This window comes from Morus notabilis, unplaced genomic scaffold, assembly GCF_000414095.1.
Source record: "Morus notabilis unplaced genomic scaffold, ASM41409v2 Scaffold387, whole genome shotgun sequence".
NCBI classification, from domain to species: domain Eukaryota; kingdom Viridiplantae; phylum Streptophyta; class Magnoliopsida; order Rosales; family Moraceae; genus Morus; species Morus notabilis.
The window spans coordinates 1-16,836 of record NW_010359578.1 but is presented as its reverse complement, the minus strand read 5'-3'; the positions used below and the strand labels follow the sequence as shown (position 1 = coordinate 16,836).

The 16,836-nt window shown below is 33.2% G+C and overlaps 2 protein-coding genes across 2 annotated transcripts; one reads left to right on the top strand and one right to left on the bottom strand.

Moving 5' to 3' along the window:
- Positions 1-4,719: 4,719 nt before the first annotated feature.
- LOC21391291 (actin-7) lies at positions 4,720-7,620 on the top strand. Its single transcript, XM_010094790.2, has 5 exons — positions 4,720-4,854; positions 5,725-5,795; positions 5,915-6,308; positions 6,389-7,002; positions 7,094-7,620. Exons 2-5 carry the CDS (start codon positions 5,736-5,738, stop codon positions 7,157-7,159), a joined length of 1,134 nt encoding a protein of 377 aa, XP_010093092.1. The 5' UTR covers positions 4,720-4,854; positions 5,725-5,735; the 3' UTR covers positions 7,160-7,620.
- A 7,807-nt stretch (positions 7,621-15,427) lies between these two features.
- On the bottom strand, positions 15,428-16,714 carry LOC21391290. Its single transcript, XM_010094789.2, has one exon. It carries the CDS (start codon positions 16,687-16,689, stop codon positions 15,511-15,513), a length of 1,179 nt encoding a protein of 392 aa, XP_010093091.1. The 5' UTR covers positions 16,690-16,714; the 3' UTR covers positions 15,428-15,510.
- Positions 16,715-16,836: the final 122 nt, after the last annotated feature.

Genomic DNA, 16,836 nt, shown 5'->3' with positions numbered 1-16,836 from the left:
ATATGAACTTAAGCGAATATGGGATTCTTTTAGCACTCAAGGAAAAAAAAAATTGTAGAATTGGAGCTTTGGAAGTGTTTATATGCTGAACTGTAGGGTATAAGCTTTATTGTCATCCTTTTTTTTATCATCTTTTGCAAGAAAAAGTGTCACTTTTGCACTCACAATAGGACACACCCCATATCGGCTCATCTTTCCACACAACTACTTTACTCTCTCTCTCTCTCTCTCTCCTGATGTTAATTGGAAGGTAATCAATGATGAATGTTGATAGATCAACACAAAACTTGGTTTGATATCTCCTTTTGGTTGGAAATAAAAAATAAATAAAAAAATTGCGCGCACACACACACACAAAAAGATTGGTATTAAAATTCCTCTGCAACCATAATATACAATTACTACAGTGTTTTTTGGAGTAATACAGAAATAAAAAAGAAAGTGAAAGAAGAGGGGTTTTTTATTTTTATGGGTATTTCCTTGTATATATAGTTTTAAAAGGAAAATTAAAGAGAAAAACAGACGCTAAATTATTCCTTGTATAGTTTTCGATATATGTAAGGTTGTAATAGTGGCTGGAAGTGTCTACCCACAGAACTTGTTGTAGCGGGCTTATACTTGCTAAACACTTAATAGAACGGTTATATTTTGAGTATTGTTATAAGGCACTGGTGGTACTAAGTATCATCCACTAATAGAAAGTGAATCTTACAGTGCGAGACGGGAACTCACATGTTAAGCACACTTTTTTATTAGTGATGGTATTTAGTACCGGTGGTAGTTCTAAATATTTTTCTTATACATACTTCTTATATACTAGGGGTGTAAATCAGCCGGGTAGGGTTGGGTTGAGCCGAAAAATTGAGCCGACCCGATCAGTGCAGGTTGAAAAAATTTTGGGCCGCAACACTCTTTTAAGTCTACAAACCCGCAACCTTTTGGGTAACCTCGGGTAGGCTCGGGTTACTCAGGTTGCTAAAAACTAATTTTAATCTATGACTTCATACCTCTTTTAACAGTCTAAAAGCATAAAATTCATAAATAGTCCATAAGCATTAACATAACATCAAACATACTTCTTAACAGTCAATTAATTCTATAAATAAAATTAATACGTCAAAATACTAATAGATCATGCAAGGGGCGAACCTGTGTTTTTTGCAGCTGGATCTGCGTAACCTGCAAGTTGATGACTCTCGGTTAGTGAACTGCAACATTATGACATAAATATTAACATTCTGGAAGTTACTGACCGAGAAAGAAAGTGAATGGGCCCCAGACTAACTCATGCCCCGTTCATTTCGCTAATTCGAGTTTAGAATTAGAGTTTTTCTACAGTAAAAAGCTCTCACAAACAATCACATCTAACTTTTTTGCTACAGTAAAAAACTCTCATATAAATTCGTATCTCAATTCAAATTAAAAACTCAAATCAGCGAACTAAACGGACCATCAAACACTCCAGGTATTTCCCATACTACGATAACCACAAAGAAGCAAGAGATGATTTTTAGCGCTATGACTGAACTGTTCTCGTTATACTTGTTCAGAATACCAAGTGCCCCGTAAGGGTGAACAGACCATTCTAAAGCCTCCTCAATTCTATTCTCCTTGCACAAACCATTCTATTCTCCTTGCACCCCCCTATTGGACATTTCTACAAGCAACTTGCGGGCATTATCCACTCTATCATTCTTGTACAAAGCCTTAATCATATTAGTATAAACCGGATTAATCATGTTAAACCTATTCTCGCTAAGCAAAGCATCCAAAACATGATTGTAAATCCTCACCGTCGGTTTACACCCAAACTCACTTATCCTATAAAACATCTTCAAAGCCTCCTCTCCCCAACCAATTTGCCTATAAAAAAGAATAATATACGAGAAAAATCAATACTTTAAGGAATATTTCCAAAGAAATACTAACAATATCAGCAAAAAGAGTAGTCTTTGATCATTGCCTGTAGGAATTGATAACGGTGACGAATAAATTCTCGGAGCATGAGATTCCTTGGAGCTTCATCTGGTGAAGAAGGTACTGGGGTTACGGGGTAGGTGAAAAACGGCCGGGTCGGGGCATAGTAGGAGGGAAGTCTTGCCATTCATTCTCATGTACTAAAAGACTTGGCCTTTCAACTTAGAGCGTACAAAAATCTTGCCACCTTTTGAGTGTTTTGAGTAGTTCTATAAATTTGCTATTTGTAAAATCATAGGTATGTAAGTATTTTGAAAGTAATTTGTAGAAATCGCATTAGTAAACTTTTTTAAAATCTACAATTTCTCTTTTTGTCCAAACTAATTCATCGTTGTCTTTTCTACTTTTATATTTTTCTTCAACACAAATTATATTTATCGTGGCGCCTCGTTCACTTCACTGATTTGAGTTTAGAATTCGAATTGAGATGTGATTTTATATGAGAGCTTTTTACTGTAACAAAAAAGTTAGATGTGATTGTTTATGAGAGCTTTTTACTGTAAAAAAACTCGAATCAGCGAAGTGAACGGGGCATGTGTGTTTTGGTTATGTTCTTAATTTTGTTGTGTAATGACGAAAGTGGTTTTTTTATCTCTCGATGTCGATTGCTTGCTTAGTCCATTAGTGTTGCTTCTTGATGGTGTTGTAAGTTGTCTTAATGCTATATGTTTCTTGATCTCGAATGATTGGGTTGTTCCACCGATTCTAATGATTTAATTGAAAGAGTTATAGGTGTAAAGTTAGTTAATCTTGTGGATTCAATATTTAATCTCTTCCTCATTAGTAAAAAAAAAAACAATGAACAAAAATAAAAATTTTATAAAGAACTAGATGCTTGGGACTCTTCTATAAGCATATTATTCTTACAAACTTGACAAATATTTTTTCTAATACACAGAACGTAAGAATCCCTAAAAAAAAAAAAACGGAACAAGGAAAAAAAAACCCTTAAACCAAATAATGCAAGAAAAATACACCGGTAAGATACGAGAAAAAGAAATCTCATGTCCATTTCTTTATCTTTAAGAAAAAAAGTGTTTATTAATTGGGTGTGTATTTTCTTTAGTTTATATTTACTTCATATTATTCTTTTATCCAGAAAGGTGATGAAGATTAAGGGTCTATTTAGTTTATTTATTTAAATTTTTAATTTAAATTGAGATATAATTTTATATAAAAATTTTATACTGTAATAAAAAAATAAAATGTGATTATTTTTAAAAAAAATTTAATATAATAAAACTTAAATTTTAAATTTAAATTAGTGAAATGAGTGGACCTAAAAATATAAGTGACATTACAGTGGAATTGGAGTAAATTTATTTATATTTTTTGCTGAAATAGGAGTAACTTCATTTAAGGGAAAAAAAAAGAACAAAGAAAATACTTTTCTCGAAGGAGAAAAAAAAATGGTTACTTTTGCTTTGTCATTTTCTTTTGTACTATGGATTCAGTGATACACCTGCAAGTCTGTGATTAAAAAATATTTTTCTCTGAAACTTTAGCAAAAAAAAAAAAAAGAAATCTCTGAAAGAAAACAAATATATGAATTAATTTGCACAAGGAATTTCTCCTGCGAAAAAAACACGGACATAAATAGTTGTGTGTCCCCGTCATTTTGAAATTTGAAACACTCTTGGTGCGAAAGTCGCGGCCATAAGCCGAGCCGAGCCGATCCCACCACCGTGACTGCTTGCTGTCAGAGCTAGCCGCTGAGCCGTTGTCGGACGGCCGAGATTCGAAACGAGACGAGAAAATGAAAAAAAAAAAAAAGAAAGAAAAAGAATCGAAAATCTCGAGAGGAACATGGGACGTGGGTTGGAGAGGGAAAAAGGCTGTCAGCCAGCCAGGTCACCCTATCTTTACTCGTGGTGGAAATGATTCTTCTTAATTCCTGTTCCATAATTTCAAAACAATAAAAAAATAAAAAATAAATATTTATTGAAATAATTTTGTTTTCTTATTTTGTACCTTTTTTTAACATTATTAAAACATATACTTTATATTTTGAGTTATATTATATCTGTACCATCATATTTTAAATCATATACTAAATTTTTACATTTTTCGTTAAAAGTTAAATTGACTATAAAAATACTTAAATATCCTTCACATTCTTTCATTCATTTTCTTTTTTTTCTTCAAGGCATTTAGGTTTCTTTATTTTTTTTATTAAAAATGGTGTTATTTGAGAAAAAAAATATGAATTTTGGTTTCGTTCATTTCATCAATTCAAGTTTAGAATTTAAGGTCCCGTTCATTTCACCGATTCGAGTTTAGAATTCGAGTTTTACTACAGTGAAAAGCTCTAAAAAATAGTCACATCTAACTTTTTTACCACATTAAAAAACTCACATAAAGTCACATCTCAACTCGAATTAAAAACTCGAATCAACGAACTAATTGGGTCCTAAATTTTGTTACAGTAAAACTCTCAGAAATAATAACATCTAACTTTTTTACTACAGTAAAAATTTTTAATATAAAGTCACATCTCAACTTAAATTAACAAATTAAACGTGCTCTTAATATAAATTTAAATTTTAAAGATATAAATGATACATTCAGAAATTTTAAAGAATGGTTTTCCGATAATTTCAAAATGTAGGGTGTTAATTAAACGAAAAAAAAAAAGACACAATAATTTTATTTCCTTTTTATTATTTATTTATTTAAATAAATTTGGTGTAAATTTCATGTGCATTTCAAAACCCCAGCTATATATATCCCCACTCTCTTACAAACCTTCCTCTCCTTATTATTCTCCTCCCATTTTCATCTCCGCCGTCTCCAGACAAAGCAAGAAGAGTGCGAGAACCGAGGATTTCTCTTGCTCTTCTTCTTCTCCGATCGCGATTCGCTTTCTTCATTCTCGAGGTAATCATTGCCGATCTTGCTATTCTTTTCCCTTTCTTTTTTTGTTTCAGCTGAGAATTTCTTGGATTTGTCTGATCGGTGAGTTTCGTTGCGGATTCGCTTGCCGATCTAGGTTTTTCCTTCATCTTGGAGCTGAATCTTTGGTTTTTTTAGCGATCTGTGATGTGTTTCACTGATAAAGATGTTAAATTTTGTGTTTTTGATGGAGTGATGATCTAGATCGGGGTTTTTTTTTTTTGGTTTGGTTGCCTGATCTGATCTCTCTTTTCTGTGGATCTGAAGTGTTTTTGTTTGTCCGATCGTGTTGTTCTGTTTAATTTTGTACTTTAATCTCGTTTTTGCTCTAGATCTATCTATCTTTCTTTGTTTTGATTTCGTTAACTGCATGTATGGATGTTTAATTTCCACAAACCGTATGAAATTTGTGTTCTTTTGAGATTTTAAGCTGTATATGAAAATGAGGAGAAAAAGTTATGATTTTTTTGACTTAATTAAAATAATCTAATCCTTTTCCCTTCCGATTTAAGCTAGATTTAATAATTAAGACCATGATTCATGTGCGTGCATTTCCCGATTTATGAATGGGATAGGGAATCTGCAACTGATTGAAAGATATCTAACAATTCCAGATCTTACTAAAAGATAAATTTGATCACGAATAAAATATTTTATTTTCTTGATGATTTTGAATTTTAGTTTTTTTTTTGGCTCTGAATGATTTTGAATTTTACCTGTTTGTTTTTTTAGCTTACTGAATAGAAAATAGTCCAAACAGTATCCAACTTTTTTATGAAAAGAAAAACATTTCACAGTGACAGCGTGATGTATTTAGTTCCGATTCTAAGTGTAACTGCGATAATTTTTATGCAGGTTTATAAAAGATGGCCGATGCAGAGGATATTCAGCCCCTCGTCTGCGACAATGGTACTGGAATGGTGAAGGTTAGTCCTTTCTTTTCCTGCTCCAGTGAATAAGCTCAAATGTTCTATTTATTGTTAATGGAGTTTTGTCAATTTTAGATGCAATTTTCTAATAGGAATTTTATTATTTCTATATGCAGGCTGGGTTTGCTGGTGATGATGCACCCAGGGCAGTTTTCCCAAGTATTGTTGGTCGTCCCAGACACACTGGTGTTATGGTTGGGATGGGTCAAAAGGATGCTTACGTAGGTGATGAAGCCCAATCCAAGAGAGGTATCCTTACCTTGAAGTATCCCATTGAACATGGTATTGTCAGCAACTGGGATGACATGGAGAAGATTTGGCATCACACTTTCTACAACGAGCTTCGTGTTGCTCCAGAAGAGCACCCAGTGCTTCTCACTGAGGCTCCTTTGAACCCCAAGGCTAACAGAGAGAAGATGACCCAGATCATGTTTGAGACATTCAATGTGCCTGCCATGTATGTTGCCATCCAGGCCGTTCTCTCCCTTTACGCCAGTGGTCGTACAACTGGTTAGCATCCACAACCATTTGAATTGTTATTTTTCTACAGCTATTGTTTATCATTTTGCTAAATTGGAAACTTTGAACAGGTATTGTGTTGGATTCTGGTGATGGTGTGAGTCACACCGTACCAATCTACGAAGGTTATGCCCTTCCCCATGCTATCCTCCGTCTCGACCTTGCTGGACGTGACCTCACAGATGCTTTGATGAAGATTCTTACTGAGAGAGGTTACATGTTCACCACCACTGCGGAACGGGAAATTGTCCGTGACATGAAGGAGAAGCTGGCTTATGTTGCCTTGGACTACGAGCAGGAACTCGAGACTGCCAAGAGCAGTTCCTCGGTTGAGAAGAACTATGAGCTGCCTGACGGCCAAGTCATCACAATCGGAGCTGAGAGATTCCGATGCCCAGAAGTCCTCTTCCAACCATCTCTCATTGGAATGGAAGCTGCAGGAATCCACGAGACCACTTACAACTCTATCATGAAGTGTGACGTGGATATCAGAAAAGATCTCTATGGAAATATTGTGCTCAGTGGTGGTTCAACTATGTTCCCTGGTATTGCAGACAGGATGAGCAAGGAGATCACAGCTCTTGCTCCTAGCAGCATGAAGATTAAGGTTGTTGCTCCACCAGAGAGAAAGTACAGTGTCTGGATTGGAGGGTCAATTCTTGCTTCCCTCAGTACCTTCCAGCAGGTAAAAATCTTTCCTAGGTAAACCCCAATTATTTATCGAACCCACTTGGCGAATTGTAATTCTAATATGCTTGTTTCTGTTGTTGATTCAGATGTGGATTTCCAAGGGCGAGTACGACGAGTCTGGTCCGTCAATTGTCCACAGGAAGTGCTTCTGAGTTTTATAAGTGCTTTGATGGTGAGTTATTTTTACATTTAGTTGGGTTTTTTTTTTGTGTCATGTGTCATGTGAACTCAGTTTGGTTGAAGTGGACAAGTATTGAATTGAGAGAAGGATAAAATTGGGGTCATTGAATTCACGCTTGTCATCGTTCTTTGTGAGAGAAGCTTTTTTATCTGCAGTGGCCCTCTTGTATGTGGGCGATAAATTGGTTCAAACTCCCTCGCAGCCCATCATCATGATGATCATCATATCTATGGTTCAACCCGTCTCTTTCTGTAGGATGTTTGTAGTTGGAGAGTGATTTGTGTTTTTTTTTTAATCTTTTATTTTTTTCTTTTCCCAATATTTTGACGGTTTTTTCCACCCAGAGAACATTAATGTTAATAGTTATTGTATCTGAAATTCAGTTAGTGTCAGTTTGCGGTCATAAACTTGCTATGAAATTATATTAAAATACTGGCTTGAAAGCTTGAGAGAATGTTTTCCTTTTTTTCTTTTTTAATTATAAAAAAATGTTTTCCTCTAGTTTTTTACTGTTTTTTTATACCCGTCACCTTCATTATATTTGGTAAGTGTGTTAAATCTTATTAGGTTTCTATTTCAATTTCCGCACAAAACATGATTAATTAATTGAGATTATAAATTTATAGTGAAATGATTTAACTTTGTATGTGTAAGAGTAGATTTCGAGCTTGTGATTCACTCAAGTATCTAATCTTAAATATTAAAATGATAAAAATACGCTGATGTTTTGGTTTTTTTTGGACAAAAGCATAAAATAAAAAATATCGTCAATGGAATTGGTGGAAACGTCGTGTAAACTGCAGTTGCTCTTGCATGAACGGTAGTTGTTACTGGGGAAGTATGAATGGTAGCTTAAGACTCAATTTGAGTTTTATTACTTTGAAAAATTTTCAAAGCGATACAATAGTGAGCATTTCAAATTCAAGCATGACAAAAGTTCTTTTGAATCCGTATGGAGGAGACAATTCGTTCGGTTCGTTAATTTGAATTTTTAATTTGAATTGAGATGTGATATTGTGTGAGAGTTTTTCGTTAATTTGAATTTTTAATTTGAATTGAGATGTGATATTGTGTGAGAGTTTTTTACTGTAGTAAAAAAGTTAGATGCGATTATTTTTTAGAGTTTTTTACTGCAGTAAAATTTAAATTTTAAACTCGATTTAATTTTAAACTCGAATCAGTAAAATGAACGGGGTTTTATCCTACTTTTTGAGCAAACAATATAAAACAGAGAATCGGAATCAAATAATTGCTGTTTGAAAGTGGCGTTTTGCAGTGTGAGTTTGGAGGTAATAAGGAAGAGATACATTCTAAAACAGAGCAATTCTTTTAATAAATAGTGAGAGAGGATTACATCCTCGCTAAAATTAAGAAAAAGACGAGACAAAACGGAAAGCCGCCAACGAAAAAAATCACCGAGATGCGACATGAGACAATCCGGTTTTATTTATGCAACTTGAAATCCGCCCACTTTGTACACGAAGAGTTTACTCATTTTCTTTCTACTATCATGAAATACAACTTTATGCAAATCGGCCAATTTATCTTAAGATTGTAAAAGTAAAACCACTAACCCCATTACTTCAATTTGATTAATTTGCTAACATAATATGTGATGCAGCTTTATACTCCAGCCAGCTGAAAGAAGCTCACCAAACGCTCCGAAAAGGAAAGATAATTTATATATATATATATATATATATATTATATATATATGTATATGGGGCTTTTATTTCTTGAACTTTTCTACCATTCGGAAAGTTATTATCTTAGAGTAATAAAATATTACAAAATATCCCTAAAATAATTGTTAAAATTTGGATAGAAATGTCATCATACACGTCACGTTTTTTTTTGTACGAACACCTTCTCAACTTTATGAGTTTGACAAATTGATCTCTTAACTTTTAATATCGGCAATTCATCTTTTAAACTTTGAAAATTGTTACAATGTTAGTCAAATTGAAAACGAAGTTAAAAATTTATATGGTTTTTTTCCACGTGAACGTTTAATTTGGTTAATTTTGATCTCTTTTGCATCTAGTTGGTCCCCATATATCATGAGCGATTTTTTTTTTAAATTAAAGATTAATCGCTTTGGGAGAAAAATTGGTGTTCTCCAATTTTAAAAATTTTTCACTCATGATGTGTGTATGTGGACCAATTCGATATGGAAAAACACTAGAATTAGTCTCATTAAACATTTAAAAGAAACTATCTAAATTTCAATTTCACTAACATTAGAACGAATTTTAAAGTTTAAGAGGTGAATTGTCAGATTAAACGTTGAGTGATCAATTTGTCAAACCGTAAAGTTGAAGTGGTATCAATAAATAAAAAAAAAACCTACATGTCGTCTAATCTCATTTGAAGGGTATAGATTTGAATGTTCTACGATGACTAAGAACGTCAATTTTGCATTCATTCTAGCGTATCCTTTCAAATTTTAACGACATCAATTTTGCATTCATTCTAACGTATCTTTTCAAATTTTAACGGTTTTCATTGATGCGAAGATAATTTGTGACAATATATTAAATTTAAACGATAATTTACTGAAATTAACCGTTCAAACAATGGACAAAGACACGAAAAAAAAATACACACACACAACAAGAAAAAGGGAGAAAGTTAATAAATTATTACAAAACTGATGTTGTTAAAGTTGACAGTCTTACATTAGAAATATTCAAAATCTCGAGTTGTCAGCATTGATAACTAAAGTTTTCCGTCAAAAGAAAAAAAAAAAAAAAAAGCGTTGATAACAGAGTCATTTTAGGATTCTTCCCACAAACATGTTGCAAATCTTAGTCAGAAAAATAAACAACAGAAAAAATATATACTTTATACCGTAGCATTAATGGCTCAGCAAGAAATTGCTAGTGTGTAGGCCTTAAATATAATTAAATCATAATCAATAAAGAAAAATAAAATTAAAAGCTTGGAATGGGAGACAAGAAAGGTAGGTGATGATTAAGGAGGCTTAATCCATTCGACTAAAAGCATTGCCAAGTAATTAATAAGAAAAATCAGTCCTAATCAGCCAAATTTGATAGCCAAATTTGAAGGCTGAACTTGGAAAATAATTATGAAAGACTTAAATGGGATTTTAATATTTTCAGTCGAGTCATGATTCTGTATTTTTCAAATATTTTTTTTTTCTTAGCCCTCAAGTAAAACATGATTTGGATTCTTGCTCAAATAAGGGCATGCCGACCTAGCCGCCCAAGTGCTTTTCAGAGGCCTTTTTTGAGTTTGATTTTTTTGGTGGAATGGAAATTATGGAATATACAATGGATTAAATTCTCTTTCGGCATTATTAGTGGTGTATACGTATTTTGGACGGCTTTCTGGGCCATGCAACTACCAACTTGTAATTTGTAAAGTTGGGCAGCTTAGAGTTGTCTAATATTGATTTTCTAGAAAATCAAACCCATTCAATGGTTTTCTAGACAATATTGGCTTTCTAAAAATAAATTATCAAACTTAGAGTCCGTTTGGTTCATGGATTAGAACTATTTTTGATTTACGTGTATTTTTTGTAAGAGAAAATACTGTAACGAACCACGAATCATGATTCGAATCAGATAACGAATTCCTCTACTAAACATCACCTTAAATACCATTACCAAGTTTGTCTATTTTTTTTCTTTCTTTTTGAAGCTTTCTTAGGTAGGGTACACCTAGTGACCTTTATAAACCTCAAAACTAATTAAAATTATACAAAATAAAAATTTAATTTAGAGCCCGTTTGGTTCATGAATTAAAACTATGAGATTATAATTATTTTTGATTTACGTGTATTTTTTGTGAGAGAAAATATTGTAGCGAATTATGAACCATGATTCGAATCAGAGAACGAATCCTCTAACCAAACGGGCTCTTAATAAATAAATAAATAAAAAAAAGATGACGATTTTCCAAAAGATTATATAGGTTTGACGATATCGGTGGTTTGTGTTCTAATGGCTTAAAAATTGAGATTGGCTTATAAACACCAATCATTTGCCTTGATGTAGTGTAGCTATAGATCCGTTATTTTAGGCTTTTTTTTTTCTAGTTGGGAATCTTCTAGAATATGTTCAGAACCATGTAAAAGTGACTCTGCCAACACATGTTGGCTGGGCTCCAGCTCCACTTACATTGAGGGCATAAATGAAAAAGAATTATAGCAATTTTTTCTTTTTTCACTTAAAAGCAATAATGATTTCAGCAACATTCTACACTGACAACATATCATACCTTGGTAATTTACATATACACCACCAAATCACCTTCCGAAGACTTTTGTGGGCATAGAGTAAGTTTAAATCTATAACTTAGGTAATTGCTTCACTTCCCAGATAACATTCTAACACAGGAGGCCAGTCACAGTTACTTCTCACATTTATTTTTCCGACAATTATGTGACATAGTCTAAAAATATATGTGCATCGACAACTATCAATTCCTTAAGGCACAATGTTAAAAAAAGGTAAGTTGTGCAGTCCTATATCACTTGAGGATGTTGATAGGTCCTGGTTTATAAGGAATGATACCATCTCTCAATGGTATGAGGCCTTTTGGGGTGAGACCTAAAAACAAAATCGTCCAGACTCAGGCTCAAAGCGGGCAATATCATACCAGGTGAGGGTGCGGGTCGTTACATATGGTATCAGAGTCTCTACAAAGCCGAAAATGTAGCCAAGGAGGACGTTGGGCTCCCATAAGGAAAGGTGATTGTGACAACCATCAATGTCTTAAGGCACAAGGCCAACAAAGGGTAAGTTGTGCAGTCCCACATCGTCTGGGGATGTAGATAAGTCCTTATTTATAAGTAATGATATCACCTCTCAATGGTATGAGGTCTTTTGGGGTGAGGCCTAAAAATAAAACCATGCGAGTTCAATCTCAAAACGGACAATATCATACCAGACGGGAGTGTTAAAATTACATAATTAATATTTAAATTTAAAATAATTTGAAGAAAATATGACGACTATAACCATACACTAATGATTTGTTTTTTTTTTTTTTTTTTTTTTTTTTTTTTTTTTTGCGCTATTATAGGATTCACTTTATTTTTCTTTTCCTTCATGACAAACAAAAATATAAGAGCAGAAAAATTAGGATGGTGGCTGGCTGATGAAAATCTGACTATCTAAAAGCATGTATGATAAATTTTTGTACCCTACTATACAAATCTCTTTATTTTTCTTTTCCCTCAAACCAAAACATATGAGAAGAGAAGTTATGATGGTAGTTGGATGATAATTCATTCACAGGGCAATTAAAAGTGTTTACTGTTTGTAATGATAAGCACATTCCAATCCGCCTTATTTTTCTTCATCTTTTTTTCCTCATAAGTAAAATGATTAAAACAAAATGATGGGTTTATTTTTCAACTTTTAACAGAGCATATTTATTAATTTCAAGCTAGCTATTTCAGTAGGCATACAATGTTTTGATCACATGTCAATGTCTTAACTTAGGAAAGGGTCAAAATGCAATGACAAGAATCTAAAACTGTTCAAGAATGGGACAAAATTCAGTACCAAACTAACATGCATACCCAGAAAATATGCTCCAAAGAGAAAAGTTCTTACAAGATGCCAAGAAACGGACAATATCATACCAGGTGGGAGTGTTAAAATTACATAATTAATATTTAAATTTAAAATAATTTAAAGAAAATATGACGACTATAACCATACACTAATGATTTGTTTTTATTATTATTATTTTTTGCGCTATTATAGGATTCACTTTATTTTTCTTTTCCTTCATGACAAACAAAAATATAAGAGCAGAAAAATTAGGATGGTGGCTGGCTGATGAAAATCTGACTATCTAAAAGCATGTATGATAAATTTTTGTACCCTACTATACAAATCTCTTTATTTTTCTTTTCCCTCAAACCAAAACATATGAGAAGAGAAGTTATGATGGTAGTTGGATGATAATTCATTCACAGGGCAATTAAAAGTGTTTACTGTTTGTAATGATAAGCACATTCCAATCCGCCTTATTTTTCTTCATCTTTTTTTCCTCATAAGTAAAATGATTAAAACAAAATGATGGGTTTATTTTTCAACTTTTAACAGAGCATATTTATTAATTTCAAGCTAGCTATTTCAGTAGGCATACAATGTTTTGATCACATGTCAATGTCTTAACTTAGGAAAGGGTCAAAATGCAATGACAAGAATCTAAAACTGTTCAAGAATGGGACAAAATTCAGTACCAAACTAACATGCATACCCAGAAAATATGCTCCAAAGAGAAAAGTTCTTACAAGATGCCAAGAAAATCAAGAGAAAACCAGCAAGAGAGAGAGAGAGAGAGAGAGAGAGAGAGGGAAATATCATTGAATTTGAGTAGAGATGGTCCAATAATCTATAATCTATTTGCTACGGTTACATGTGCAAGTCATAACTTGATTAATGGCTTCTTATTGAATTAAACTAAAAACTGAATTTATTACCTTGCTTGTACATTTATTGCTTATCCACTCCAACCATCCAATTATTCACATGATCACATCTATGCTTATATATAATTAGAGGTCTTCTTCACATTCAATACAACAAATAGTTGGATTTTGATGGAACACCAAATAGTCGGTTAAAGGATTGAACTTCTTGCCTCAGTTTGCTATATGGAATGACTTCCAACAAAAAAAAAATAAAAAAACAAAAAAACAAAAAAAACAAAAACAAAAAAAGGAGATTCCAAAATTCAAATACTAGTGTCGTACTTGCTTGGAAGTTAGAAGTTATAACACAATTGTGAATCTTATAAGAAAAAAATGTGGAGTCACCACTATCAAGCATAATAATTAATAAGATCTCATTTATTTTATCGATTTAAATTTTATTATAATAAAAATATTTTATAAATAATTATATTTAATTTTTTTTTATTATAATAAAAAATTCACATAAATCATATATCAAGTCAAATTAAAAACTTAAATCAACAAACTAAACATGCTTTAAATTGTTTCATTTATAAGGCTTATGCTACAGAACTTATTTTTTTTATTAATGTGTGATACCGTCGGTGTCTTAGTAGACGTTTAGTTCATAGATTCAGAATCATAATTTAAAATCATTCTCAATTTACATATATTTTTTATAAAAAAAAATATTATAATAAATCATGAATCATAATCTGAATTATCACACGAATCTTTATCCTGACATAACCTATAACATTGTATATTTATAAAAAGGACACAAGGACATATAGATGACATCTAGCCACGTGATTATCACTACTCCTACCACTGATCATAGATGGTACCTTTAGACCTGTCGGCCTTTTCCTAACACCTATAAAAGATATCAGAATAGGTGTCAATTGAAAAAAAAGAAAAAAAAATACTTTTGAAAGTGCTCACTGTGTTTTCAGGTTGTCATTTTGGGCTGGCCCAAACAGTTCAGCACGAAACCCAACTCTTTAATTCGGGTTGGGCCCAGATAACCTAAATCCGAAAGGCTAATCAGATCGACCCGACTCTGTTTTGCGAGGCAGTCGTAATTTCGGTTTTTAACAATTTTTAACATGCGCCATCAAACTACTTCTACATTTAGCTGAGATTCTCTTTGTTTGACGCTACTACTGACCAGAAACGAAATGGTCAAGAGAAGCACCATAACCGCATGTTTGATCTGCCAATCAATACTAAACACCATAAACATCAATGAGAAATTGTAGGTTGCGTTTGCTGTTATTTTTGTTTTTATTTTTCACGTTTTTCAAAAAAAAAAATAAAAACGTAAAAAAAATGATATTTAACACAATTAAAAATAAAAAACAGAAATGAAAATAATTTTTTAATTTAATGTAAAATGAAAGAGAAATAAAAAATGACTTTTAGATCTCGTTTATTTCACCGATTCGAGTTTTCAATTTTAAATTTCTACAGTAAAAAACTCTTAAAAAATATCACATCTAACTTTTTTTATTACAGTGAAAAACTCTCAAAAAATATAACATCTCAACTCAAATTTAAAACTCGAATTTGCGAAGTGAACTAGACCTTAATCCTTTCTTATTTTTTATTTCTATTTTCTCCTCTCTTGAGCATAGAGAAAGAGACATTAATGAATTTTTTTATGTTGAAAATAATTTCTTGATAAAACTATCAAATACATTTTTAAAAATAATTTCTGTTTGAGATTAAAAACGTTTTCATTTTTATTTTCATACAAAAAAATAAAATCATTTTAGAACGAATTCTAATCGCATCAGGAAATCAATAAAATAAATTATTCATTTCCAAGTGATTAACATTACAACCTCAGCGCAAAATTTTCACCCAACTATATCGGGCAAGTTCTAGGCACCTTGAACTTCACTTTTCAAATTTTCAGCTACATTGGCCACTAAGCAGGCGAATCTAGCTTCCGAGGCTAAAGAACTAACTATTGCCTCGATAGATCTGAGTTCCTCGTGAAACTCGGGATGCAACACCAATGCAGAAAAGTTCTCATCCAGCACAATGCCGAGACATTTTACGACATCTTCAAGCTTAGGAACCCAATCACAAGCCTTCAGACCCAAGGTCGACGCCTTGGGACAAGGAACCGCTTGAGGAAATCTCTCGTATTTCTTCAGCCACTTTCCCAAGTACCGAATCAAGCTCATCATCTCTTTGCCGTTCAACTTGCTAATGGCAGATGATAACACCACCTCATCAAGATTGGCCGATGCCAATAGATAATGCAAGCAGAGCTCTGAAGAAGAAAAACCATCGTATGCTACCATAAGCAAAATCGATGCCTCTTTTGCGACGACAGCTTTCTTCCTTGGGAGATTTTTATCACTGGCCTTGTCAATAGCTAACAGTGCTTGTCTCTCCCATTCCTTTCGCACATTAACCACACCGGCATGCTTCTGCGAACTAAGAAAATACTTCAAGATGAGACGTAATTCTGTTGGCCCAAGATCAGCTGCGTGCTTAACACAGTGACATAGCAAGTCTGATCTCTCCTTTACTACGAGTCTAGGAACCACATTTGAATAACAAGAATTCCCAACAAACCCATTGACAATCAAAGCTTCCACCAATTCCCAAATCTCAAAAGTAATGCAGGCTTCCAAAACCAGGGCAGCAACATTCTTTCCCATAAAGAATCCAACTTTCTCAACTAAAACCCGTGAATACCCATCATTGGACGAAGCTACCCCAATTTGGATCCCAAACTTTTCCCTAATATTCTCAAGAAACTTGTTCAGCATTCCCAAAAACTCCTCTTTACTAAAAGACATCGGGTTTTTGAGCTTTTCCCCAAGCTCATTGAAGAAATTCTTGCACAAGTCAACAAACTTGGAATCAGATTCAGATATTTGCCATCCGGTAACAAGAATGGGAAGAGTCGACATGTTTGGTTCATCGCCTTTTGGATTCAAAATGGGGAAAATGGAATCAGGGTTGAGAACAACCGGGTAGTCTGGAAGAGTAGCGAGAGTTTGGGCACTGGCCGAGGCCTTGGTGATCAGTTCGAGTAAAGTCATGGCTAAAAACTGCAACCACCTTGATTTAAGTCTGTGTAGAGCATTCAATGAAGAAAGAAATTGTCAATCCAACAAAACAATAACCATAAATTTATAAATAGTAGCCTCCCCATCTTGCACCAAATTCGCATAAAATGAAAAAAAAAA

What these genes read in the sequence shown, in the direction of transcription:
- LOC21391291 (XM_010094790.2), top strand. Translation starts at nt 5,736, where the DNA reads ATGGCCGATGCAGAGGATATTCAGCCCCTCGTCTGCGACAATGGTACT. An exon ending in ATGGTACTGGAATGGTGAAG is followed by an intron (nt 5,796 to 5,914) that starts GTTAGTCCTTTC and finishes TTCTATATGCAG; the next exon opens with GCTGGGTTTGCTGGTGATGA. An exon ending in CCCTCAGTACCTTCCAGCAG is followed by an intron (nt 7,003 to 7,093) that starts GTAAAAATCTTT and finishes TTGTTGATTCAG; the next exon opens with ATGTGGATTTCCAAGGGCGA.
- LOC21391290 (XM_010094789.2), bottom strand. Translation starts at nt 16,689, where the DNA reads ATGACTTTACTCGAACTGATCACCAAGGCCTCGGCCAGTGCCCAAACT.